Source organism: Physeter macrocephalus, chromosome 17 (genome assembly GCF_002837175.3).
Source record: "Physeter macrocephalus isolate SW-GA chromosome 17, ASM283717v5, whole genome shotgun sequence".
Taxonomy (NCBI): Eukaryota; Metazoa; Chordata; class Mammalia; order Artiodactyla; family Physeteridae; genus Physeter; species Physeter macrocephalus.
The window spans coordinates 6,232,622-6,258,423 of record NC_041230.1 but is presented as its reverse complement, the minus strand read 5'-3'; the positions used below and the strand labels follow the sequence as shown (position 1 = coordinate 6,258,423).

General features: G+C 46.8%; 2 protein-coding genes across 5 annotated transcripts in view; one reads left to right on the top strand and one right to left on the bottom strand.

Moving 5' to 3' along the window:
* Positions 1-405: 405 nt before the first annotated feature.
* Positions 406-9,423, top strand: ZNF132 (zinc finger protein 132). The gene is made up of 3 exons (XM_007124050.4): positions 406-690; positions 2,875-3,001; positions 6,442-9,423. Exons 1-3 carry the CDS (start codon positions 592-594, stop codon positions 8,370-8,372), a joined length of 2,157 nt encoding a protein of 718 aa, XP_007124112.1. The 5' UTR covers positions 406-591; the 3' UTR covers positions 8,373-9,423.
* Positions 9,424-11,896: 2,473 nt separating this feature from the next.
* ZNF584 (zinc finger protein 584) overlaps positions 11,897-25,802 on the bottom strand; it is a 25,790-nt gene continuing 11,884 nt past the window's right edge. Inside the window, exons 1-3 of one of the 4 annotated variants that reach the window (XM_055078843.1) lie at positions 19,290-19,694; positions 18,291-18,417; positions 11,897-13,509 (exon numbers count right to left, since the gene is read on the bottom strand). In XM_055078843.1, coding sequence (XP_054934818.1) covers positions 12,506-13,509; positions 18,291-18,417; positions 19,290-19,307 — 1,149 coding nt within the window. In that variant the 5' untranslated portion in view covers positions 19,308-19,694 and the 3' untranslated portion in view covers positions 11,897-12,505. Of the gene's footprint in view, positions 13,510-18,290; positions 18,418-19,209; positions 19,695-25,802 lie in introns of those variants that run through there. The other 3 variants (XM_055078844.1, XM_055078845.1, XM_028478306.2) reach the window with 3 other exon arrangements.

Genomic DNA, 25,802 nt, shown 5'->3' with positions numbered 1-25,802 from the left:
TCCCTCCCCTAGGTTATCATTGGTCCCTATCCTGGGCTCTCATTGTTCAACACTGGGGGCGGTCGCACGGCGAGGGCTTTTCTGGGTAATGTAGTTCGTGTCTCGTGAGCCGAGACGCAACGTGCGCCCTTCCTGAGCACCTAGGCAACGACTAGGCGGCACCGCGATTGGCTCCGGGAAAAGCGTCATTAGGCGGCCTCGAGCCTTGAACCAGTGAAGGGTCAGGATTTGGGCGTTTTCGCGTGAGCCGCAGGGGGTGGGGCGGGACTTCCGGTGCGGCCACTGCAGTCTTCGTTTTGCGGCGGGTGGGGCTATGTTCAGACTGTCGCTGGGACGTGCGGCGAAGGGGGCCGGGGGCGGGACGTGCTGGAACCGTTATCGCACCTTGGCAGTCACTTTTACCCTCGGCTGACGGCCCTTCCTTCCAGAGCCTCGGTTTTCCCGGAAGTGGAACGGACGCAGAGAGTCTCCGCGACCCGCCTTCGTCCCACATTCCCGGGAGACAGCTCCTATATCATACTGGGGAAGACAAAGGCCTTGAGTGCGACCGTCCGCCTGCGGTCACTCCACCCAGTGGGTGTGGGGGTTCGGATGAGCCCGCTGGGCTTGTCCCGGTCGCCGCCTGGCAGGGCCCCGCCCAGCCCACAGGTTGTGACAGGGCCTGCAGCGTCGCAGATGGACCCGGCGCAGGTGAGCGGCGGCTGCACAGGTCCTCACCCGCTGGGATCCCCGCCCTCCTGAGCCTGGAGCCCGTTAGAGAATGGTGGTGTCCCGAATTCTTCACTTGCACATGAGTCTGGGGCCCTGAGAGTCACTTTCCCCTAGCATCCGGAACCTAGGCCAGAGGTTATATGGAGTGGATCACGTGGGATAAGGTCTGGAAAGGTGCCCCTAGCACAGGGATCAGCATGTGCCAGTTGCTTGGAGGTGAGTATAAGGTGGAAGTGTTCAGGAAACCACAGGTCTCCATTTCGTCTGGTGGAAATAACGAGCAGGTGAACTGGAAGCAGGCCTGGAATAGCAGAGTGAGGTGCTGGGCCTTTGTTCGCAGTGTGATGCGAGTCACGGGAAGTGTAGAGCAGAGGAGGGAGGTGTTCTGACTCAGATCTTAACAAGCTCCCTCTGGATGCTGGGTGGAGAAGAGACTGGGAGGTGGGGTGCGCTTGCAGGCAGGAAGACCATTGAGGAGGAGACTGCAATAGTCCTGGTGTGTGCTCTTTGTGGCTGGAGCAGAGAGGTGCCTGTGAGGTAGGAGAAGTTGTTGGCTCCTGGATGTGCTTTTTAAGTTGGACGGACTAGATTTCCTGATGTGTGGCAATGAGGTATCATGGTTGACCCTGATAGGTTTTCCGGATGTGGAAGTTGGTGCGAGGAGTAGATTTCAGAGGGAAGATAAAGAGTTGGGTTTTGGCCTTATGTATTTGAAATGGCCCACAGGGACTTCCCTGGTAGTCCAGTGGGTAAGACTCTGTGCTCCCAATGCAGGGGGCCCAGGTTCGATCCCTGGTCGGGAAACTAGATCCCACATGTGTGCCGCAACTAAGAGTCCTCATGCCGCAACTAAGAAGTCCGCATGCCACAACTAAGAGTCCAAATGCCACGACTAAAGATCCCACATGCTGCAACTAAGACCCGGCGCAGCCTAAATAAATAATAAATAAATATTTAAAAACAATGTCCCAGAGACTGCCAAATTGAGGTGCCAAGTGTGCTTTCTGCCGGGTCCACGCTGGAGACATCTAAGGGGTGGAGGCTTGTGCTTAGATACTGTGTGCAGCTGTGAGCTGGGTTCAGGATGATAACCAAGCCTCTGAGTAGAGTGTAGACTTGGGATGAAAAAATGAAGCATGGAAGTAACTGAGGTAGGATAACAGAGGGGCCCGAGGTTAGATTGTTTTACCTCTCTTCAGCTCACCAGGTTTTTGTGGCCATCCTCCTTGGGTCCAGGGGGTTTTGTCAGGCTATTGGAGTAGCAGGGACATAAAGGGTCAGCCCAAGCTAAGAGTTCCTAAGCCAAGAGTGGGGGCCAGCGGGTCTGGGATTCGTGTATTAGGAAGGGCAAGGACAGCTATGACTGGTGAAGGGACAGCATGCGCAAGGTCAGAGCTGGAAGAGAATAAGGGTGTTTGAGATCTTACTCATGGCTCTGGGGTGCAAGGCTGAAGCAACAGAGCAAAGAAGGGAGGCATTAAATAGAGGGGTGAGGGCTGTCTGTCAGTGGGAAGTTTTGGCAATCAAGGGCAGTCCAAGGTTAGTATTGGATTTTGCTTGCCTTTGTCAGCAAGCTATGTACATAGTGGTATATGGGTACACTAGAGAGATGCTTGTGGTGTGGCCAGGGAGAGGGGCGATGGTATTGCGGGCTGTGGGGAGTGGAGATATGAGGAAGGTATGGTCTTACGTGTACAAGGTAAGGGAATGAGCCCTGGTACTAGAGGCTTAAGGAAGAAAAGAGAGCCCATATTTTCTTATATTTGGGAGGTGTGACCTGGAGGACACAAGGGAAATTGTCCAATGGGGGAAGTGGGCTGTGTGCCAACCTAGAGCTGAAACAGCATCCATCTATCCACCTTCCATTTGTTCCTCTTGTTTGGTTTGGTCTGGATACAGTGGCCAGTGGGACTATGAGGAGAGAAGGACACCAGTGGTGCTAGCACCTGTTGTCTTCTCTGAGGTGAGGGCCTGAAGAGGGGGGTGAGCTGCAGGTAGGTGAGGGGAGGTTGGACTGAGAGGGTCATGAGAAGAGGAGATGCCAGTGGTAGATGTGGCAGAACTCTGAGTCACAGGTCAAGGGCCTGGATGTGCCCATTTGACTATATGTTTGTTATTCAGCCCACCTATTGGCCCCCTGGCTTAGCTGTGTCATCATTGCAGAGTCTGGTGACCTTCGAGGATGTGGCCGTGCACTTTTCCAAGGAGGAGTGGGGGCTCCTTGATGCAGCCCAAAGGCAGCTGTACCACAGTGTGATGCTGGAGAACTTGGAGCTCATGACCTCACTTGGTAAGGCCCTTATGCCCTGCCCAGCCTGGTGGCCAGCATCTGCCTTATGCCTTCTCCCCATAGAAAGCTCTGTTCATCCCAAAGCTGTACCATGGACACTGCTTCCTTCCCAGGTTTCCTGTTGTAGGTGCTGTGAGTGCTGGGACTGAGCTGTATGCACTCCCACTGTTTCTCCCTGAGCAGCCTGATGAGCAATCCTAATAGCTGTTATGTCCCACAGAGGCCTTGTGGGAGAAGAGGTTGGGGATCAGGCATTCTGGTCTGCCTAAAGGATCCCACTGAACTTGACCAGTTAGTTCCTGGTGGGGTGACTTAGTGTGGGGCCATGCCTAGGTTCTGCCCCTTCCCCCAGAGACATTTTTTTTTAATGGCTTTACTGATACATATCATAACATTCACCTTTTTTTTTGGCTGTGTCGGGTTTTAGTTGAGGCAAGTGGGATCTCTGATGCAGCATGTAGGCTCTTTGTTGCAGTGCACAGGCTTCTCTCTAGTTGTGGCACGCAGGCTCCAGAGCACATGGGCTCTGTTGTTTGTGGGACGTGGGCTGTCTTGTTAAGGCTCACAGGCTCAGTAGTTGTGGCACACGGGCTTAGTTGCCCCGCAGCATGTGGGATCTTAGTTCCCTGACCAGGGATCGAACCCGTCTCCCCTGCATTGGAAAGTGGATTCGTTACCACTGGACCACCAGAGAAGTCCCACGTTCACCTTTTTAATGTGTACAGTTTAGTGGTTTTTCATATGTTCTCATTGTATAAATATCACCATAGTCCATAAAACTCCTAGAAGAGAACATAGGCAGTATGTTCTCTGACATAAATTGTACCAGTTTTCTTAAGTCAGTCTCCCAAGGCAATAGAAATAAAAACAAAAATAAGCAAATGGGACCTAATCAAACTTACAAGTTTCTGCACAGCAAATGAAACCATAAACAAAACAAAAAGACAACCTACGGATTGGGAGAAAATATTTGCAAATGATGCAACTGACAAGGGTTTAATTTACAAAGCATACAAACAGCCCATACAATTCAGTAACAACAACAACAAATCCAATTGAAAAATGGGCAGACACCTGCTGGGCCTGTGTGCCACAAATGCTAGGGCCCACACGCCTGGAGCCCGTGCTCCGCAGCTGGAGAGGCCACCGCAACGAGAGGCCTGCATACCGCAGTGAGGAGTGGGCCCCTCTTGCTGCGGCCAGAGAGAAGGCCATGTGCGGTGGCAAGGACCCAGCACAGCCAAAAATAAAATAAATAAAAATAAAATAAATTAAGAAAAATAAAAATAAAAATGGGCAGAAGACCTAAATAGACATTTCTCCAAAGAAGACATACAGTTGGGCAATAGGCACGTTAAAAGATGCCCATCGTTATTAATTATTAGAGACATGCAAATGAAAACTACAATGAGGTACCACCTCACACTGGGCAGGATGGCCATCATTAAAAAGTCTACAAATGACAGATGCTGGAGAGGGTGTAGAGAAAAGGGAACCCTCCTATGCTGTTGGTGGGAATGTAAATTGGTGCAGCCACTATGGAAAACGGTATGGAGTTTCCTTAAAAAACTAAAAATAGAGTTGCCATATGATTCAACAATCCCATTCCTGAGCACATATCCAGAGAAAACTCGAAAAGATACATGCACCCCAATGTTCACAGCAGCACTATTTACAATAGCCAAGGCATGGAAACAACCTAAATGTCCCTCAACAGATGGTAAAGAAGATGTGGTGTATATATACAATGGAATATTACTCAGCCTTAGAAAAGAATGAAATAATGCCATTTGCAGCAACGTGGATGGACCTAGAGATTATCATAGTAAACGAAGTAAGTCATAAGGAGAAAGTAAAACGGTATGGAGTTTCCTTAAAAAACTAAAAATAGAGTTGCCATATGATTCAACAATCCCATTCCTGAGCACATATCCAGAGAAAACTCGAAAAGATACATGCACCCCAATGTTCACAGCAGCACTATTTACAATAGCCAAGGCATGGAAACAACCTAAATGTCCCTCAACAGATGGTAAAGAAGATGTGGTGTATATATACAATGGAATATTACTCAGCCTTAGAAAAGAATGAAATAATGCCATTTGCAGCAACGTGGATGGACCTAGAGATTATCATAGTAAACGAAGTAAGTCATAAGGAGAAAGTACCATGTGATATCACTTATATGTGGAATCTAAAATATGACACAAATGAACATATCTATGAAGCAGAAACACAGATATAGAGAACAAACTTGTGGTTGCCAAGGGTGGGAGTTGGAGGAGGGATGGATTGGGAGTTTGGGATTAGCAGATGCACACTAGTACATATTGGATGGATAATCAAGGTCCTACTGTATAGAACAGGGAACTATATTCAATATCCTGTGATAAACCATAATGCAATAGAATATGAAAAAGAATTGTACATATATGTGTAATTGAATCACTGTGCTGTACAGCATAAATTAACACAACATATTTCAATTAAAATTTTTAAAAATTAGAGGTAATAAACATCACCATACTCTCATTTTAGAACATTTTCATTACCTAAAAAAAAACTTTGTAGCCTTTAGCAGTCACTCTCCATCCTCCCCTCATCCCTTCCTCCTGAGTCTTAGGCAACCACTAATCTACTTTCTGACTATATAGATTTGCTTATTCTAGATATTTTATACAAATGGAATCATACAATATACATTTTTTTGTGACTGGCTTTCACTTAGCATAATGTTTTTGAGGTTCATCCATGTTGCAGCACATATCAGTAATATGTTGTTTATTTTTATGGCTGAATAATATTCCATTGTATCGATATACCAGTTTTTTTTATCCATTCATCAGTTGATGGGCATTTGGCTTGTTTCCACTTTTCGACTGTTACAAAAATTATGGCTGTTATGAATGTTCATGTACAAGTTTTTGTGTAGATATGTTTCATTGCTCTTGGGTAGATACATAGCAGTGGAATTCGCAAACTGTTTCCCAAATTAGCAGCACCATTTTACATTCCCACTGCAGTGTATGAGTGTTCCAATTTCTCTACTTCCTCATAAACAACTTGTTACTATCATTTTTCTTATAGCTATCCTGGTGGGGTGGTATCTCATTGTGGTTTGAGTTTGCATTTCTCTAATGACTAATGCTGTTGAGCATTTTTTCACGTACTTATTAGCCATTTGTGTATATTTATCTTTCTTTGAGAAATGTCTTTTCAAGTTCTTTGCCTCTGTGTCCATGCCTCTGGTGAGGCCCCTTTACTCTGTGGCTTGCTGGGCCCTGTCCTGTATAGTGAGCCTTTCACTCTTACTCTGGCCCCTTTGGCCTATCAACAAACCCTTGGGCCCATTTCTGTATGTGTCAGTCACACATTTCTAATGAAGTCACCCTTTCCACTAAGTGGAACACTCAGTTAACCAGAAATTTCTTGGCTTTCAGGTTGTTGGCATGGAGTGGAAGATGAGGAAGTACGTTCCAAGCAGGATGCTTCTGTAGATGTGGTGTCACAGGTCAGGATTTTCAGTGCACATCCTTCCACCCAGAAGGCTGACAGTTGTGACATGTGTGACCCATTCTTGAAAGACATTTTGCACCTGGATGTACGTCAAGGAACACACACTGAGGAGACTCCCTACACACGTGTAGCAGGTGGCAGAGAGTTTTGGTTTGGTGCAAACCTTCACCAGCATCAGAAGGAGTGCAGTGGAGAAAAGCCCTTCAAATGGGACAAGGACAGGGACTTGTTTGTGAAGAGCTCAATAATCTGTCTATCAGAGAAGCCCTTTACATGTGGGTTAGGTGGTAAGGATGTCTCGGACAGCCATGACCTCCTCCAGCACCCAAACACAGGTGGCAGTGGGAAGCCACACAGCAGCACAAAGTGCAGGGAGGCCTTACCACACCCTTCCAGTCTTGGGCAGCTCCCAGAAGTGCATGCCTCACAGAAGCCCTTCAAGTGCAGTGACTGTGGAAAAGCCTTCCAGAAAAGTTCTGTCCTCCTCAACCACCTGAGAACTCACTCTGAAGAGATACCATTTAGATGCCCAAGAGTTGAAAATTCCTTAGAGGAGAAATCAACTCTTGTTAATGATCAAAAGTTTCACACTGGAGAAACATCTCACATATGTAAGGAGTGTGGCAAGGCCTTTAGTCACCCGTCTAAGCTGAGGAAGCACCAGAAATTTCATACTGGAGTAAAATACTATGAGTGTAGTGACTGTGGGAAAACTTTCAGCCACAAACTCACACTTGTTCATCACCAGAGAATCCACACAGGAGAAAGGCCTTATGAATGCAGTGAATGTGGGAAAGCCTTCAATAACAGGTCACACCTCACTCGGCATGAGAAAGTTCACACTGGAGAAAGACCTTTTGAGTGCAGCAAATGTGGAAGAGCCTTCAGCCAAAGCTCCAATTTCCTTCGGCACCAGAAAGTCCACACCCAAGTAAGACCTTATGAGTGCAATCAATGTAGCAAAGCCTTCAGCCGCAGCTCTGCTCTCATTCAGCACTGGAGGGTTCACACTGGAGAAAGGCCTTATGAGTGCAGTGAGTGTGGGAGAGCTTTTAACAATAACTCCAACCTTGCTCAGCATCAGAAGGTCCACACTGGAGAACGGCCTTTTGAATGCAGTGAATGTGGAAAAGACTTCAACCAAAGCTCTCACCTCCTTCGACATCAGAAAGTTCACACCGGAGAACGGCCTTTTGGATGCAGTGAATGTGGGAAAGCCTTCAGCAATAGCTCCACCCTCATTCAGCACCAGAAAGTACATACTGGTCAAAGGCCTTATGAGTGCAGTGAATGTAGAAAAGCCTTCAGTCGCAACTCCAGCTTGATTCAGCACTGGAGAATTCACACTGGAGAAAGGCCTTACGAGTGCAACGAATGTGGGAAAGCCTTTGCTCACAGTTCCAGTCTCATTGAGCACTGGAGAGTTCACACAAGAGAAAGACCTTATGAGTGTAGTGAATGTGGGAAATTCTTTAGCCAAAACTCCATTCTTATTAAACATCAGAAAGTTCACACTGGAGAAAGGCCTTATGAGTGCACTGAATGTGGGAAGTTCTTTAGCCGCAAGTCCAGCCTCATTTATCACTGGAGAGTTCACACCGGGGAAAGGCCTTATGAGTGCAGTGAATGTGGGAGAGCCTTCAGCAATAACTCTCACCTGGTTCGTCACCAGAGAGTTCACACACAAGAAAGGCCCTATGAATGCAGCCAATGTGGGAAAGCCTTTAGTGAAAGATCCACACTTGTTCGACACCAGATAGTTCACACCAGAGAAAGGACTTATGAGTGTGGCCACTGTGGGAAAATCTTCAGCCGCCTCTGCAACCTTGCTCAGCATAAGAGGATTCATACCTGAGTGGAGCCTTGTAGAAATGATCTTCGTGAGAAAATCTTCAGCTACGTCAAACTTCATGCAGCAGAATACCCACAAAGAAATTACCTGATGTGTCACTAATGTGGGAGAGCCTTTAGAAGCTACTCTGCCCTTTCTGAGCAGCCCCGGAATGCAGGCAGCACTGTCTTGCCTCTGGAGCATAAACCTCTTTCTAGCTGCCTGGATCCAAATATTTGCAGCAGTCACCTACATATACATGGAGAGAACACCTCCCTGTGCCTCCCTTCTCCTTTCCTAGAGGGTGTTGGGATTGTCCTAGGCTCACTGGAATGGCTTCATTCCCATTGCCTCTAGAGGGTTAAGGAATGAACTGACCCCATGCCGGTTGAGAGATTAATTAATCAAGACACATGACAGTCCTAAACGTTAATATACCTAACAGTGCTTCAAGGTACATGAAGCAGAAACTGATAGAACTGCAAGGAGAAATAGACAAATCCACAATTATAGTTGGAGATGTCCACATCCATCCCAGATAATCAGTAAGGACAGAGAAGACGAACAACACTGCCAACCAACTTAACCTAATTGACATTTATAGAACATTCTGTCCAATAAAGGAAGAATACACATTCTTTTTACAGGCACATAGAACATTTACCAGAATGGAGCATCTTCTGGGCCACAAAACAAGGCTTGATAAATGGAAAAGAATTGAAATAATACAAAGTATGGACCCTGACTATGAGAGAATTCAATAAGAAATCAAGAATAGTATGATGTGTGGAAAACCATCACTTGGAAACTAAATAGCACACTTGTAAATAACCCATGGCCAAAGATAAAATCAAAAGAAAAATTAGAAAGTATTTTGAATGAAAATGAAAACAGAGGATATCACAACATGTGGAATGTACCTAAAACAGTACCAAGGGAGAAATATTTGTGTGTGTGTGTGTGTGTGTCTCCATGTATACTGGTGAAATATGAATCAGCCCTATGGAGTGTAAAAAAGAATCATTAAATGCTCAATTTTTAAAAAGTTACAACAAAAGAAGCAGCCATGACGAATACAAGCCATGATAACTTCTTCCCTTCACTAAAAAGTAAAAGCCAATTGCAGAGGTCACCTGAGCCCCCAGGAGACAGAAATGCAGAACATCAGGAGGGGCCTCATCGACACACTCGGGGCCCCTCCACAGCCCTGCTCACAGTTGCCAGTTGTGTGGTTTCTTAAGGGATGTCTGTCTCCCCGTGTCTTAGTCCATTCCAACTGACAGAACAAAAATACCATAAACTGGGTGGCTAATAAATAATAGAAATTTCTCACAGTTCTGGAGGCTGGAAAATCCAAGATTACGGTGCCAGCAGATTTGGTGTCTGGTGAGGATCCTGGTTAATAGCTGTCTTCTGTGTCCTCACACAGTGGAAGGAGAGAGGGAGTTCTCGGGGGGTCTCTTTTATGAGGGCACTAATCCCATTCATGAGGGTTCCTCCCCCATGACCTAATCATCTCCCAAAGGCCCCCACCTCCACATACCAAACATTGAGGGTTAGGTTTTAACCTATGTATTCTGGGGGGACACAACATTCGGTCTACATCACCTACTAGAATGTCCGTTTCACGCAGGAGGGCCCCTATGGGTTTTGTCCCTGCTGGGTGAGTTCAGTCTCCAGAGCACAGCAGCAGTTTACACAGCCTGGGGTAGGTGTGTAAGCACTCAGGGAGTGCAGGAAGGGGGAGGTACTACTCTCCCTGTGCTCTCCTACCTTCTCCCTCCCCAGAGTCAGCTTTGATGACGGGGCTGTGGTCTGGGACCAGCACAGTCCTTCAGAGCAGCCAAACATTCCCTGGGGTCCTACTGTGTGCCAGGCTCTTGCCTGAGCTCTGTGGTGAAACATTTCATCTCCATCTGATGTGCAGTATGGAGATTTAACGTGCAAACAAGACTAAAGCAGCGTCATTGCAGGGTGGCTGGAGCTATGAAGGAAATGAAGCAGAGGTGACAAAGTGATAGCTGCTACTGCAAATTGGTTGGGAAGAGCTGAGGAGGTGACTCCAGGGGAAGGGTATTCCGGCCAGAGGAAACCGCAGTGCAGAGGCCCCAGGCAGGAATGAACAATGAGGAGACCCAGTAGCCCATGAAGAGAAGAAGGCCAAGAGGTCAGGAAACAGGTCATGCTGGCCCTTTTGGCTGGGGTGAGGAGTTTGGTTTAGCCTACCCTACCCCCACTTGTTTGTCATCTGAGCCCAGTCGGCTCAGCTGGACTCTAACTCTGCTCCTACACAGACCGCCATGCCAGGGGCAGACAATTATTACACACAGGGAGAAGGGCCTGAGCAGGCCTGGGGGTGGGCGTATGGTGTTGGAGAGACATTGAACAGACTGGCCGAGAACCCCGTAGGGTCCTACCCCGCGTGGCCACCACCCCTCCTGCCATCAGGGGGTGGGTGAGAGGAATCACTGAAGCTAAAGGAAGCAGCGGTTTCCAACCCCAACCCACAGTACTGGCTGAGCACCATGGCCCAAAGCCCCTCAAGTCCAGGGTTGGTGGATCTCTCCCCAAACATACCTCCCAGCTAACATTTCCTTCTTGACATGCAGCATGCTTTCTAGACCAGGGACACAGCTACAACCACATAACAAGTTTCACTGAACTGACATTTACCTTTTGAAAAAACAGTTTCCAAAATTTTAACATAGATCTGGGGCCATATGTTGATTCAACCACTTCTTTCCCTGGAGCCCTGGGACAGGGGCAGCAAAAAACAGCCAAAGCCATGGTGTGCAGAGACATCAGGAACACTAGCTGGGTCACAGAAGCCACATCCTAGGACTACAGGATCTTCTTTCAGTCCCAGGGTGATGGCCATGAGGTGAACATGCCCGGAAAGGCTCTGAGAATCCAGGAAACCTGTAGATTATTTGCTGACAGTGACCTTGGACACAGGGAACAGGTTTGCAACTCCTGAGAAATTCTGCATGCCACACCCTGTGAAACCATGGTTCCTGGAACATTTGTGGATGTCTCTTTAGAACCAGCTCAAACCCTCTCGTTTACCAGACTCCCCACTCCACATGACCTCATTCAGTGCTTCTGTGTCCACTTACTCTTTCCAACAGGCCCCTGTAGGACTTACGGCCAGTCTAGAACTTACCTCCACGTTCTCGGTTTCAGAGGGCATGGCTTCTGAGCTGATTCTGGAAACAGCTTCTTCTGACCAATGCTGGAGATTGCAGAACATTCCCTGGGAACAAGGAACCCAGGTGCTTGTCCCTAGTCACATGGGGATCTTATACCAACCACCCCATTCTTCAGGTGAGCTCTGGATCCTCAAGTAAACCTGACATCCAGGCTGAAGATTTATCCACAAAGCCCTTCAATCTTTCCCTGGAGGTCTCAGGCACCAGTGCAAATTAGGCCAACCTTGACTGGAGCTGTCCTCTGCCATCCTGCTGTCCCCACTGAGGCAGACAAAAGTCAGGGACCCCCACAGAAACCGTTCCTTCTATCCATAAGCCCAATTTTGTTCTCAATCCTTCCACACAGAGATCCCAAAGATTAAGGGTGGTTTAAACAAAAAGACCTTTATTATCAGACATTCCAAAGCAGTGTGAGCCAGTTCCAGGGTTGGATAAGTGCATGACAGGGACCAAATGTAGTGTCAACAGTGTCCATGAAAATGGTTAACCTTCCCTGGAAGCCCCCAGCAGACACTGCTCAGCTACTCTTGGCCAGAACTAGGTCATGTCCACACCTAAAGCAGTTGGAGGGGGAGGGAATAAGACCCATTATGGGCTCCACCACTCATGATTCTCTCCTTTATCAAGCGGGGAACACAGAGGTCAGCTTCCCTGAGCACACACAGTGACTGATGCACACCACAGGGACCTGCCAGTTGGGAGAAGTGGGATGGCGTCTGTCACAGAAACTGGCAGTGACTCAACACTGCCAACAGCCTCGGCAGGTGAGAGTGCAACACAGCTCCTGAACGCTTCCCACGTACCTGGCACCAGCCCAGTGTGGGTGCTGGGGTGTGACATGTTTAGCTTTCAAATGGCTACTCTCCTCAATCTCCTTTCTGGTGTGAGACCTTTCATGTTGAACAAGGTGCCAGCCATGGCTAAAGGTTTTCCCACATCCCCGTCCTCCTATGGCCTTTCTCCAGTGTGGACTTTCTTGTGCTGAAGGAGGGAAGAACTATGTTTAAAGGCTTTCCCACATTCTGTACATTCATAAGCCCTCTCTTCAGTGTGGAACTGCTGGTGCCGATTCCGGTAGGACCTGGTAGTGAAGGTTTTCCCACACAGGGTGCACTCGTAGGGACGTTCTCCAGTGTGGACTTTCCAGTGCTGATACAGCCCAGAGCGGGTCACGTAAGTTTTCCCACATTCACTGCACTCATAGGGCCTCTCTCCAGTGTGAACTCTCTGGTGAAGAATGAAGCTATGGTTGTATTTGAAGAATTTCCCACATTCCCTGCACTCATAGGGCCTTTCTCCAATGTGAACTTTCCGGTGCCGAATGAGGGTAGACAGAACGCTGAAGGACTTCCCACACTCGCTGCACTGGTAAGGCCTCTCTCCAGTGTGAATTCTCTGGTGCAGAACAAGTGCATCTTTGCGGTTGAAGGTTTTCCCGCACTCACCACACTTGAAAGGTTTTATGCCAGTATGAACCTTCTGGTGCTTCCTCAGTTTAGATGGGTAACTGAAGGCCTTCCCACACTCACTACACACATGGGATGTTTCACCAGTGTGAGTTTTTCGGTGATGAACCAGGGTTGAGCTCTCCTTGGGGGCATTTCCACCTGCTAGGCACCTGAAGGGTCTCTCTTTGGCGTGAGTGATCAGGTGGTCGAGGAGCGCGAAGGCCTTCAGGAAGGCTTGCCCACAGTCACTGCACTTGAAGGGCTTCTGTGTGGCGTGGGCTCCCTGCTGTTGCTGGCAAGTGGAGCTGGGTGGGAAGGCCTTGCACTCGGTGCTTCTGCGTGGTGTCCCCTCTCTGTGGGTGGCCTGGGACTGGAGGAAGCCTAAGGCGGCAGGGATGTCCTTCCCAGACACCCCGCACAGAAAGGGGTTCTCTGACAGGCGGACTCTGTGGCTCTTCACCTGCTCGGGAGGGGCTTCCTCATCCCGCAGTCTACACAGAAAACCTGAGACAGAAGAGTCAGTCACTGAGAGCTGGCTTAGAGGGAAGAGGCACCTTCATCACCAGTGCATGTCGGACACACCCATAAAGGAGTCCACAGAATTGCCAGGAGGTTGCAAGGCAAGGTCTGGATGAGGAAGGGCTGGCCCAGTGGAACAGGGCTCTGCCAGAGCCCAGAATAGGGGAGACCTCAACAGGGACCAGGACACAAAGATGGGAGCAGTGCAGGGAAGGGATTCAGGGCCTCCAAGTCACTCCTGTGCAAAGGGTATTGGCAGGGCCTTAGCTGCTGGGGACAGCAAGCACCGTGAAGAGGCTGTGTCTACTCCAACGAAAACATGACTGTGACACAGTAGCTGGTGTTCAAGTATTACTGAAGGATATGTATGCAGCTCAGATCACACACACAGCAGGTCACAGTGGACAGCTCTGCACTGGCACAGAGGAGAGGAAATTACAAGACACAGAGGCCAGAGAGGTGGGTCATCCAGAGCCATGGTAGAGATAGCAAGACCACACAGTGAATCCACAGGAAGGGAGAGGAAAGGTGGGAATAAGGTGTGGTCACTGGCCCCAGCACCAAAATGCCAGTGTACTCAGATACCCATCACTGAAACCAAGGCACCCCCTAGCCCCATTCACCAAGACCAGGACCCATCCTGGCCTCTGCTCTGCTGACCACAGTCATGTCCACCATGTTGGGCATCCAGGGCTCTTCCTCACCCTTCACAGGGACCTCAAAGGTGCAAAGCCTAGGAGGTAGAAAGGTAATAAGATGCCAGCCCAAATCAAGGCTGACCCATCCCTGCACGTACCACAGGAAGCTCATGTCACCATGGCAACCAGGAAGGAAACCAAGTATTAGAACATGAACCTCTTCTGTACATTAAAAAAAAAAAATTGTCAGAGAAGCAATTGTAATGTTCATTTTTTTAAATTTATTTTTTAAGTTGAAATATAGTTGATTGACAATGTTGTATTAGTTTACAGTGTACAGCAAAGTGATTCAGTTATATAAATATACATATTCTTTTCCATTATAGCTTATTACAAGATACTGAATATAGTTAGTTCCCTGTGCTATACAGTAGATCCTTGTTGGAACCTCTTCTGTACATTTAAAAATTTGTTAAGAAGGTAGATCTCATGGTTTATTTGCTTTACCACAATTTTTTAAAAAAGACCCTCCTGTGAAGCAAAACTGACATAACTAAAGAAAGAAATAGACAAACAATAATATTTAGAGACTTCAATTTTTAACTTTCATATATGGATAGAACCACTAGGCAGAAAATGAACAAGGATATAACACATGAATAACACTAAAAATCAACTAGACCTCCAAGACATCTATAGAACATGCCACCTAACAACAGCAGAATACATACTCTCCTCCATTCTCACATACACATGGAACATTCTCTGGAATAGACCTTTGCTAGGATATAAAACAAGACTCAGCAGACTTCAGACGATTGAAATCATACAAAGAATGTTCTCTAACTACAAATGAATTAAAACAGAAATCAACAACAGAAAGAAATTTGGGAAACTCACAAATTTTTAAAAATTCATTCCCATTATGGTTTATTACAGGATATTGAATATAGTTCCCTGTGCTATACAATAGGACCTTGTTGTTTATCCATTCTATATATAATAGTTTGCATCTGCTAGTCACAAACTCCCAATCCATCCCTCCCCTGCCCCCCACTTTCCCTTGGCAACCACAAATCTATTGTCTATGTCAGTGAGTCTGGGAAACTCACAAATTTATGGAATTTAAATTAAGTACTCCTAAATAACCACAAGGAAAGTTACAAAACATTTTGAGATGAAAGAAAAAGAGAACACAACATACCAAAAGTTATCAGGAAAAGTATTGCTTAGAGGGAAAATTACAGAAACATCTCTGAGCTGTCTTATTCACAACACTTCTGACACCACATGCATGGGGGCTTTTCCACACCATATCTCCAGCTCTCTGACACCAACTGGGTGTTCAAGGATTCAATTCAATTCTGACACCAACTACCTGGAATTAGCATCAGATCCCACAAGTTATGGACGCAGTCCCACAAGACTGCCCCCACTTTAGACATCAACGGAAAGTCCCAGGCCTCCGGTACTTTCTGACCAACTGACTATAAATCTGGGATTCTCACAATTACTGATTCCTCCTCAGGTTCAATAATTCGTTAGAACAGATCAGAGAACTCAGGAAAAGAGTTTGCTTACTATCACCAATTTATTTTAAAGGATACAACTCAGGAACAGCCCAATGGAAGAGATGAAAAGGCCAAGGTATGCCAGGGGTGGGGATTGAGGACATAGGGGGTAAGAAGTGTCCATGCCCTTGATGGCACCATTCTCCCAGCATCTCGCTGTGTCCACTAACCCAGAAACTCTCCGAACTGGTCATTTAGGAGTTTTTATGGATGTTTTATCACATAGGCATGATTGATTAAGTCACTGGCCATTGATGACTGGCCCAATCTCCAGCCCCTCTCCCTTCCCCAAAGGTCAGGGTAGGGAGGTGGAGAGGAGGGGTTGGGAGTAGCTGAACATCCAACCTTACAAAAATGCCTTGGTCTTTCTGGTGACCATCCCCCATCCTGAAACCATCTAGGGGTCCCCAGCCACCGTCAACCCATTAGCATACAAAAGACTCTCTTATCACTCCAGAGATTCCAAAGGTTTTAGGAGCTGCATGCCAAGGAACTGGGAACAAAGAAAAAGTATATATTTCTTATGTCACAACACACATATTAAAAAAAGATCTCTATATGTGTAACTGAATCACTTCGTTGTACCCCTGAAACATTGTAAATCAACTATACTTCAATTAAAAAATAAATTAAAAAAATTTTTAAAAGAATCTTCAACCAATATCCTAACTTTACACTTCAAGGAACAACAACAAAAAGCAACCCGAAACTAGAAGAAGGAAGGCAATAAAAAAGAGCAGAGATAAACAGACTGAAGAAGAAACAGAACAGCTGAATAGACTTAAAAAAAAAACAAACTTCCCTCACAGGAAAAAAAAGAAAAACCTAGGTCGAGATGGCTTCACAGATTAATAATAACACAGGAGGGCTTCCCTGGTGGCGCAGTGGTTGAGGGTCCACCTGCCGATGCAGGGGACTCAGTTTGGATCCCTCATTGGGGAACTAAGATGCCACATGCAGGGCATCTAAGCCCAGACGTCACAACTACAGAGCCCACATGCTGCAACTACTGAGCCCATGTGCCACAACGGTACGCGGGCCTCTCACTGTTGTGGCCTTTCCCGTTGCGGAGCACAGGCTCCGGACGCGCAGGCTCAGCGGCCATGGCTCATGGGCCCAGCCGCTCCACGGCATGTGGGATCTTCCCGGACCGGGGCATGAACCCGTGTCCCCTGCATCGGCAGACGGACTCTCAACCACTGCGCCGTCAGGGAAGCCCAATAAATATATTTTTTTAAGAAAAGAATTAACACCAGTATTTCACAAACTGTGCCAGAAAAAAGGAGAAAGGAACATTTCCCAACTCATCCACTGAAGCCAAAATTATCCTCATACTCAATCCAAATAAAGACATAACCAGAAAAGAAAACTACACCATTGATAACTCTTATGAATATAGAAAATCAATTACTGTAATATACCACATTAACAGAATAAAGGACAAAAATCACATGGTCATTTCAACAGACATGGAAAAGCACTGCACAAAATCTAACGACTTTTCTCTGTAAATGCCCTCAACAAACAAGAGAAGGTAACTTCCTCACCTGAAAAGGGCATATGCAACAAACCTACAGCTAACATCATACTTATTAGTGAAAGACTGAATGCTTTTCCCATAAGATCTGGAAGAAGACAAGGATGTCTACTCTTACAACTTATATTCAATAAAGTACTGAGGTTCTAGCCAAGTCAGTTAAGCAAAGGAAGAAGTAAAAATATCTCTACTCACAGATGACATGACATTATATAGAGAGAAAATACCAAGGAATCCACCGAAAAGAATAACCATTAGAACTAATAAATGAGTTTATTTAGCAAGGTTGCAGGCTACAAGATCAGTATACAAAAATCAATTATATTTCTATACACTAGCAATGTACAATCTAAAATGAAATTAAGAAAGTAATTCCACTTAAAAGAGCATCAAAATGAATAAAATATTTAGAAATAAATTTAGCCTTGTACACTGAAAACACTTTAAAAAATTAGAGCTAAATAAATAGAAAAACATCCATGTTCATGGATTGAAATACATTAAGGTGGCAATCCTGGGAATTCAACGGCAGTCCAGTGGTTAGGACTCCACGCTTTCACTGCCGAGGGTGTGGGTTCAACCCCTGGTTGGGTAACTAAGATCCCACAAGCCACTCAGAGCAAAAAAAAAAAAAAAAAAAAAAAAAAAGCCAATCCTGCCCCAAATTGATCTACTGATTTAAATTCATGGCTCACACCTGGCCCAGGGAGGCCTCTATAAAACTTCTTTTGGAGAAAGAACGCAAAAACCAGAGCAGAGAGGGCCCACAGCTTCAGCAAAGTCACGCGGCCAGAAAAAGGAAGAGCTGGATAGGATTTGTTAGGCAAACTGTAGACATCTGAACCCCAAGCCCTACTCCAGGAGCCTGCAGGGCAACAGGTGTTGAGGATGCCAACAGGGCTGCTCAGAGAGAGGCAGGGGAAGAGCACACAGCCTCTGTGGGCTTTGAGATACACAGAACTTCCCATGGATTAAAGGCAGAGGTGGTCAGTTTGCTGAGGGAAAGTGTGAGAGACTTACCCAGTGAGCCAATGAGCGCGAAGTTCTCCAGCATAACATCACGGTACAGGCTCCTCTGGGTCAAATTAAGGAGCCCCCACTCCTCTCGGGAGAAATACACAGCCACATCCTCAAAGGTCACCAGGGCCTGTAATGATGAATTCAACCGAGCCTTAGGGTCAATAGTGGGCAGAAAGCCAACCAAAATATGAACAGAGAAACACATCCATGCCCTTGACCTGTGTCTCAGGGTCCTGCCACATCTCTCACTGACATCATCTTTCCCTTTGAGCCCGCACCCCTCACATACCCTCATACCTCCCTCCTCCTAACACCCCTATCTCAGAGGATTCCCAGGGCCCCCAGTACCGTTGGTGCCTCTCTCTTCATACTGCTGCTAAATTCTGCATCCAGCCCACAACAACAGGCTGGTGACCAGAGAGATGCCATCTATGTACCCCACCAAGCACTCAGGCCCCACCCTATTTCCTGCCAGCCAATTCCCTCCGTGTCCCAGAGATCACCTTTCATAAGGAAAAAAACCCTATGTTCTCCTCTCTCTCTTAGGCCTGAGTACATCATCCAAGGGCCCTCCAGTCTGTCCTCCTGCATGCCAGACACATAACTGTACCGCAGCATGAGTACACCCTCACCACAGCCTCGCCAGTCCACCCCACTGGCAACTCCCGCGTTCCACTGTGCACAGTGCTGTGTGTCTCCAGCGCACTACCACAGAGAACATCTTCAATCCCATCCTGCCTCGTCCACCCCACACCTCCAATGGCCCACAGCCAAGGAAAACCCCCAGCTTTGCAGAGAGGACCTCCTCACCCTTGAACCCTCAGCCGCCGGGATCCACACACGGAGCTCCGAGACCCCCGGCCCTCCTCTTCTCTATCTCTGCATAGACTGTCCCTTCACCTGTCATAGCCTTCCTCACCTGTCACGGGCTCATTCAGAGTCCGGACCCGCTGGGTGGGGATCCGGGTGGTGAGAGCCTGGGGCGCACCTCCCACTCACCTGCGCCTCCTCTGCCATTGGAACCTGTGGGCGGAGAGTTTCAGCGGACGCAGCTGAGATCCGCACCCGCCACCCCGCCCAGCGTGCTGGAGCCTCCGGCCGACCGAGGAAAATGTGCCCGAGGACTGGGAGCAGCCTCGGGACGTTCTCAGGGTACGACAGCGAGTCTCAGGAAAAGGGAGTCATGCCCGGGGGTCACGGCGCAAGCAAAGGCGCGGCGAGGGTACCTGCGCTTCTCTCAGCCGGGGTGGTCTCTGCGGTGCGAGCGCTGCCCTCTAAAGTGCTCGCATCGACCACCAGCGGCGGCAAAACGCGTTCCATATGGCAACGCCGGAAGTCCCGCTCCGCTCCGCCCCGCCCCGCCCGTGCGCCTCCGTTAAGTCTGCGCCCGCGTCACCCGCGGCCTCGTTAGGGGCGGGCGCGAAATACGTTTCCCATAAGTGACGTCGCAGACTGCGTCCGTACCGACGTAGCCAATGACAGCCCAGGAGAGGGGCGTTTCCGGGAGAGCCTCGTGGGCGGGGCAGGGACTTCCAGTGACGGCTTTAGTTCCTTTGGACCCACGCCGGGGCGGCGGGAAAGGGCTGTTGCAGCGAGGGATGGCGTCCAGGAGGCTCCCCGGGCCCGCAGCCAGCGGAGCGGGCGAGGCGCGAGAGTCGGGGAGGTCCCACCACGCCCTGTACCCGCGGTGACCGAGCCGAGGTGACCCCGGCCGTAGAGAGGTGCAACTGAAATGCACTCATTTCAAGTGCAAAGTTTGATGAGGTTGGAAAAATAAATACACCAATTTATTAGATTCGAGTCACTCTCTGGAGTTATCTCCTTAGCCCAATACAGCTTTGTCCACCCACTTCCATTATGCTGTTATTGGCAAATATATTTGTTTGTTATAGGCCAAACAGTACAATTATACTGGTTTTATACATTCGCTTTTAAAATAAGAAATATGAATTTACGCTTTCTTTTATACACATGTCAATCATTACAGTATCATACAGAATAGTTTTGCTGCATGAAAAATCCCCTCTGCTCCATCTATTTACCCCTCCCTCCCCCTGAGTCCCTGGCAACCACTATTTTACTGTTTCTATAGTCCGGCCTTTCCCAGAAAGTCATAAAGTTGGAATCATACAGTATGTACCTTTTTCAGACTGACTTTTTTACTTAGGAATACACATTTAAGATTCCTCCATGCCTTTTTGTGGCTAGATAGCTCAGTTCTTTTTATTGCTAAATAATATTCCATTGTATGAATGTACCAGTTTCATTATTCATTTACCTATCGAAAGGCATCTCAGTTTGATTCCAGTTCTAAGCAATTATGAATAAACCTGCTATAAACATTCCTGTTCTAGTGTCTATATGGACATGTTTTCAACACATTTATATAAATACCTAGGAGTGTGATTGATGGATCATATGATAGGACTGTATTTAAGTTTGTATGAAACTGCCAATTGTCTTCCTAAGTGGTTATATCATTTTGCATTCTCACCAGCAGTGAGTGAGAGTTCTGGTTCCTCCTGTTGTCAGTATTTTGGATTTTAGCCATTCTAATAGATATGTAGTGATACTGTTGAAATTTGCAATTCCTTAAAGACATGTGATGTTGAGAGTATTTTCATCTGCTTATCTCTGCCATCTGTGTATCTTCTTTGGTGAGGTGTCTGTTCAGATCTTTTGCTTTTTTTTTTGGCCGTGTCACGTGGCATGCGGGATCTTAGTTCCCCTACCAGGGATCGAACCCACGCCCCCTGCAGTGGAAGTGCAGAGTCTTAACCACTGGACCACCAAGGAAGTCCGCATTTTCCTTTTAAAATTGACTTCGTATTCTTGAGTTTTAAGAGGCTTTGTTTTTTTGTGGGGTTTTTATGGTACATTTTGGATAAAAGTCCTTTATCGGATTTATGTTTTGCAAATATTTTCCCCTAGTCTTTGGCTTGTCTTTTCATTCTCTTTCATGGTATCTTTCACAGAGCAGAACTTTTAATTTTAGATAAGGCCAACTGAATTTTTTTCTTCATGGATCATGCTTTTTGTGTTGTATCCAAAAGTCATCTCAATGCCAAACTCAAAGTCACCTAGATTTTTTTCTCCATGTTATCTTCTAGAAGTTGTACAGTTGTACACATTTAACTCTATGATCTTTTTTGAGCTCTGGGTCCAACATGTAGCCTTGACGATCTGGCCCACAGAGCTCTTCATTCTTTCTAAGGAGATCTTGGGCAGCAAGACAAATGAGACCAAACCTGAACTTAGACCTGCTCACTACCATCGTGCTGTCCCCTCTGAAGCGATGTCAAGATTTCCCATAAAAGGCCTTCACTCCCCTTCAGGCCAGCACTGCCCAACTCTGTTCTCAGTCCATTCCACACAATGAACAGAAACCTCAGGATTAAAGGTTTGTCATCACACAATCCAGGGGAGCATGAGGCAGACAGTTACTGGGTTGGAAGAATTCAAGGCCAGACAGGTCTCATATGGGCATCATGTGTGGGGTAAAAAACAACCATGAAGAAGAGAGACCTTCTCTAAACCCGGAACAGACTGCAGCTCAGATGTTCTTGGACAAGTGTGCGTCATGTCTGTGCCTACACTATCAGTGAGGAGGCCAAGAAGCCCACTAAAGGGCTCACACCACTCACGACTCCCTCCAGGGGGACTTCCCTGGTGGTCCAGTGGTTAGGACTCTGCACTTCCGCTGCAGGAGGCATGGGTCCGATCCCTGGTCGGGGAACTAAGATCCTGTATGCCACGTGGTGCAACTCCACCCCACCCCACCCCCACCAAGAAAAAAAAAAGGTTCCCTCTAGGAAAGGAGAGCACTGAGGTCTTCCTTCCTTGGACATGCTGGGTGACTGATGCTCACTGTGGCAGCTGGTAGAGGGTATATGACTTCTACCACAGGCCCTGGCCCAGGGATGGTCAGAAAGTGCAACGTAGCTCTGGAAAAATGTCCACGTACCCAGTACTCACAGGGAATCTCCTCAGTAGGCTAGGACGGTTAGAACATAAGAGCATAGTAGTCAGAATTCTAAGATAGCTCCCAAGAGTCTTCCATTCTAATCCATGAGATTGAATATGACGGATTTTACTACCATGATTAGGTTGTTATGTGGCACAGATGACATTCAGAAAGGGAGATTATCCAGGTGGGCCTGATCTAATCACATGGGCCCTTTAAAAGCTGTGGCGAGCACTGCCCTCTGAGGAATGCGCCATTAAGACCCTCCGAAGCCTCAGGGCCCGATTGTACTCTCCTTGGTATGCATCCTGGACTTTATGGTATGAAGAACGTTCCAGGAACCTGCTCAGATAATGAGAGTCCCTGGTTGTTCCCTAAAGCTAGGAAAAGCAACCCTGGAGGGGAAGTCGGTGCCTTTGTGGAACAAGCAATAGACCCGCTGATGCAGATATGGTGGCGACTGAGCCGAGACGATAAACCAGTTCTATACGTTCCCTACCCCTTCTCGTCGATTGTTGGTGCACTTTGAGGACCCGCCGCGGCTGGCGGCAAGTGGCGCCCGAACAGGGACCTGACGAGAGGGACATCTGAATCTCGGTAGGTGAATCCCCGGAGTTAAGAGTGAAAGTGTGGCCACATAGTAAAACTGATAGTAACTCGGGGCAATAGTCAGAAGTAAAAGAATATGGGACAAAAAGATCTAAGGAGCGACAATTGTTCGCTCAATTTTACTTTCGATGTTAAAAGCTCGCGGCACTACTGTGACCGCTTCTCAAGTTTCTGATTTTCTACATGTTTACGTCTCTTTCGATTTGGCTGATGCGGGAGCTAAATATGAAGCTGAAAAATACCCCGATGAACATATTCTGGCTCAGGTGGAACAGTCTGTTAAAAATTTAACTTTATCTTCCTCTGCTCCTTTAAAACTGAGCCCCTTACAGCAGGCTGTTAGAGGGGCATTATCTAGGGGCGAGGATCCTTTATTTTGTTGCCCTGTGGTCGAACGGCCGGATCCCCAGAATCCCCAACAAAATCTTCGAGAGTATCAGCCCTTATCTTTTAAGATACTTAAGGACTTGAAATCTGCCTGTGCCCAGTATGGGCCCATTGCACCATTTACTATAACTATGCTTGACATTGCTGAAGCATTGCCCCCTGCTGATTGGAAATCGATAGCTCGTGCTTGTTTGAGTGGAGGGGATTATTTGCTGTGGAAGTCAGATTATTATGAAAAGGCTGCCGAGCAGGCTGATCGCAACGGGGCTCATAATTTGCCAGTTACTTATGAAATGTTAGTAGGCGAAGGACAATATCTTGCATTACAGGATCAGTTAGCTTTTCCTTTTGTAGCCTATGCCCAAATTAATCACATTGCTCTTATAGCCTGGAAAAAGCTTCCCGCTTCTAGTCGAACGGAAGATCTTTCTAAGATACGTCAGGGGGCTGATGAACCTTATGCTGATTTTGTTGATAGACTACTACAAGCTGTTAGTCGTATTATTGCTGATGGCCCATCTGGTACAATTATAGTGAAACAATTAGCTTATGAGAATGCAAACAGTACTTGTCAAGCAGCTATTCGTCCTTGGAAGAAAAAAGGAACTTTGGAAGACTACATTAGAGTTTGTGCTGATATTGGCCCATCATATTTACAGGGAGCTGCCATTGCTGCCGCTCTCACTAAAGCTGGATTTGGTCCCCAAACTAAAAAGGCGCAAACATGCTTTAAATGCGGCAAGCCAGGTCATTTTGCCCGAGTATGCCGCCAGGCTATATCAGAACCTGGAGCGGTGAAACCAGAAAATAATAATAACCCAACTAAACCTATGGGAATTTGCCCGCCCTCGATGTCAGGCCGACATTGGGCGAAGGAATGTAGATCCCAAACCCATAGAGATGGGACTCCTTTGTCGGGAAACTTCCTTCGGGGCCAGCCTCGGCCCCAACAGACAATAGGGGCAATGTCAGTAATACCCCCACAATCGGTTCAGAATAATTCAATGAGGGGACCAACAATAAATTCCCCATCTCTGCCTTACAGCGGGCTACAGCAGGGAGTGCCGGATTGGACCCCTGTGCCTCCTCCGACCTCTTATTAACCCCTGATATGGGACCCCAAATAATAAATACGGGAGTCTATGGGCCCCTTCCTAAGGGAGCCGCTGGCATTATATTAGGGAGAAGCAGCATAACCCTAAAGGGCTTAACTATATTGCCTGGATTAACTGATGAGGGAGAGATCAAAATTATGGTACAGTCTCAAAAACCTCCGATTATGATTGAAGCAGGTACACGTTTAGCTCAAATTTTGCTTGTGCCATATATTCCCGAAGGGCAGGTTTTGCAACATCAAAAAAGAGGTACTAATGCTTTTGGCTCCTCTGATGCTATTTTTTGGGTTCAACAAGTTAAAAAGGAACGGCCTCAGCTTGAATTAAAGATCAATGGAAAAATATTTACTGGATTAATCGATACTGGAGCTGACGTCTCTGTTATTTCTTGGATGCACTGGCCGCAACAATGGCCTACTCATTCTACAGTTACTCATTTACAGGGTATTGGTCAGTCCCATTCTCCGCAACAAAGCGCACAATTGCTGCATTGGCAAGATTCTGAAGGTAATAATGGAATGTTTAAACCGTATGTTTTACCACATTTGCCTATTAACTTGTGGGGCAAAGATGTGTTAGAAAAAATGGGAGTCTTATTAGTAAGTTCTAATTCAGCAGTTAATCATATGTTATGGAACCAGGGATTTGATCCCAGATTAGGATTGGGAAAAAATCAACAGGGTATTAGAAACCCACTTGCTGCAATTCCAAAGTCGTCTAGAAAAGGTTTGGGTTTTTCTTAGGGGCCTTGGATTCTCCTCCACTCCATGCAGATCCGATCACTTGGTTAAGTGATGACCCAATATGGGTGGACCAATGGCCCCTAACTAAGGAGAAACTTATTGCTGCACATGAATTAGTTCAAAAACAAGTTAAATTAGGTCGACTAGAAGTGTCTAATAGCCCTTGGAATACTCCTATTTTTGTCATAAAGAAGAAATCTGGCAAATATCATCTTCTTCAAGACTTAAGATCAGTAAACCAAACCATGCTTGTTATGGGGGCATTACAACCGGGTTTGCCTTCTCCTACTGCTGTACCTCGTCGATTTTCTTTAATAGTAATAGACTTAAAAGACTGCTTTTTTACTATACCATTATTTCCCAAGGATAAAGAGCGATTTGCTTTTAGCTTGCCTGCTTTGAATTTTCGGGAACCCATGATGCGTTATCAATGGAAAATGCTCCCTCAAGGTATGGCCAATAGTCCAACCTTATGCCAACAGTTCGTAGCTCGAGCACTTAAGCCTATAAGGATAAAGTTTCCTTCTTTATATTTAATTCATTATATGGATGACATTCTTATCGCTCATAAACATTCAGATGTCCTACAACAAGCATATAAGGAATTACAGTTACAACTTCAACAGCATGGCCTTATAATTGCCCCTGAAAAAATTCAAATGCATCCACCCTATTCATATTTGGGGAGATACAT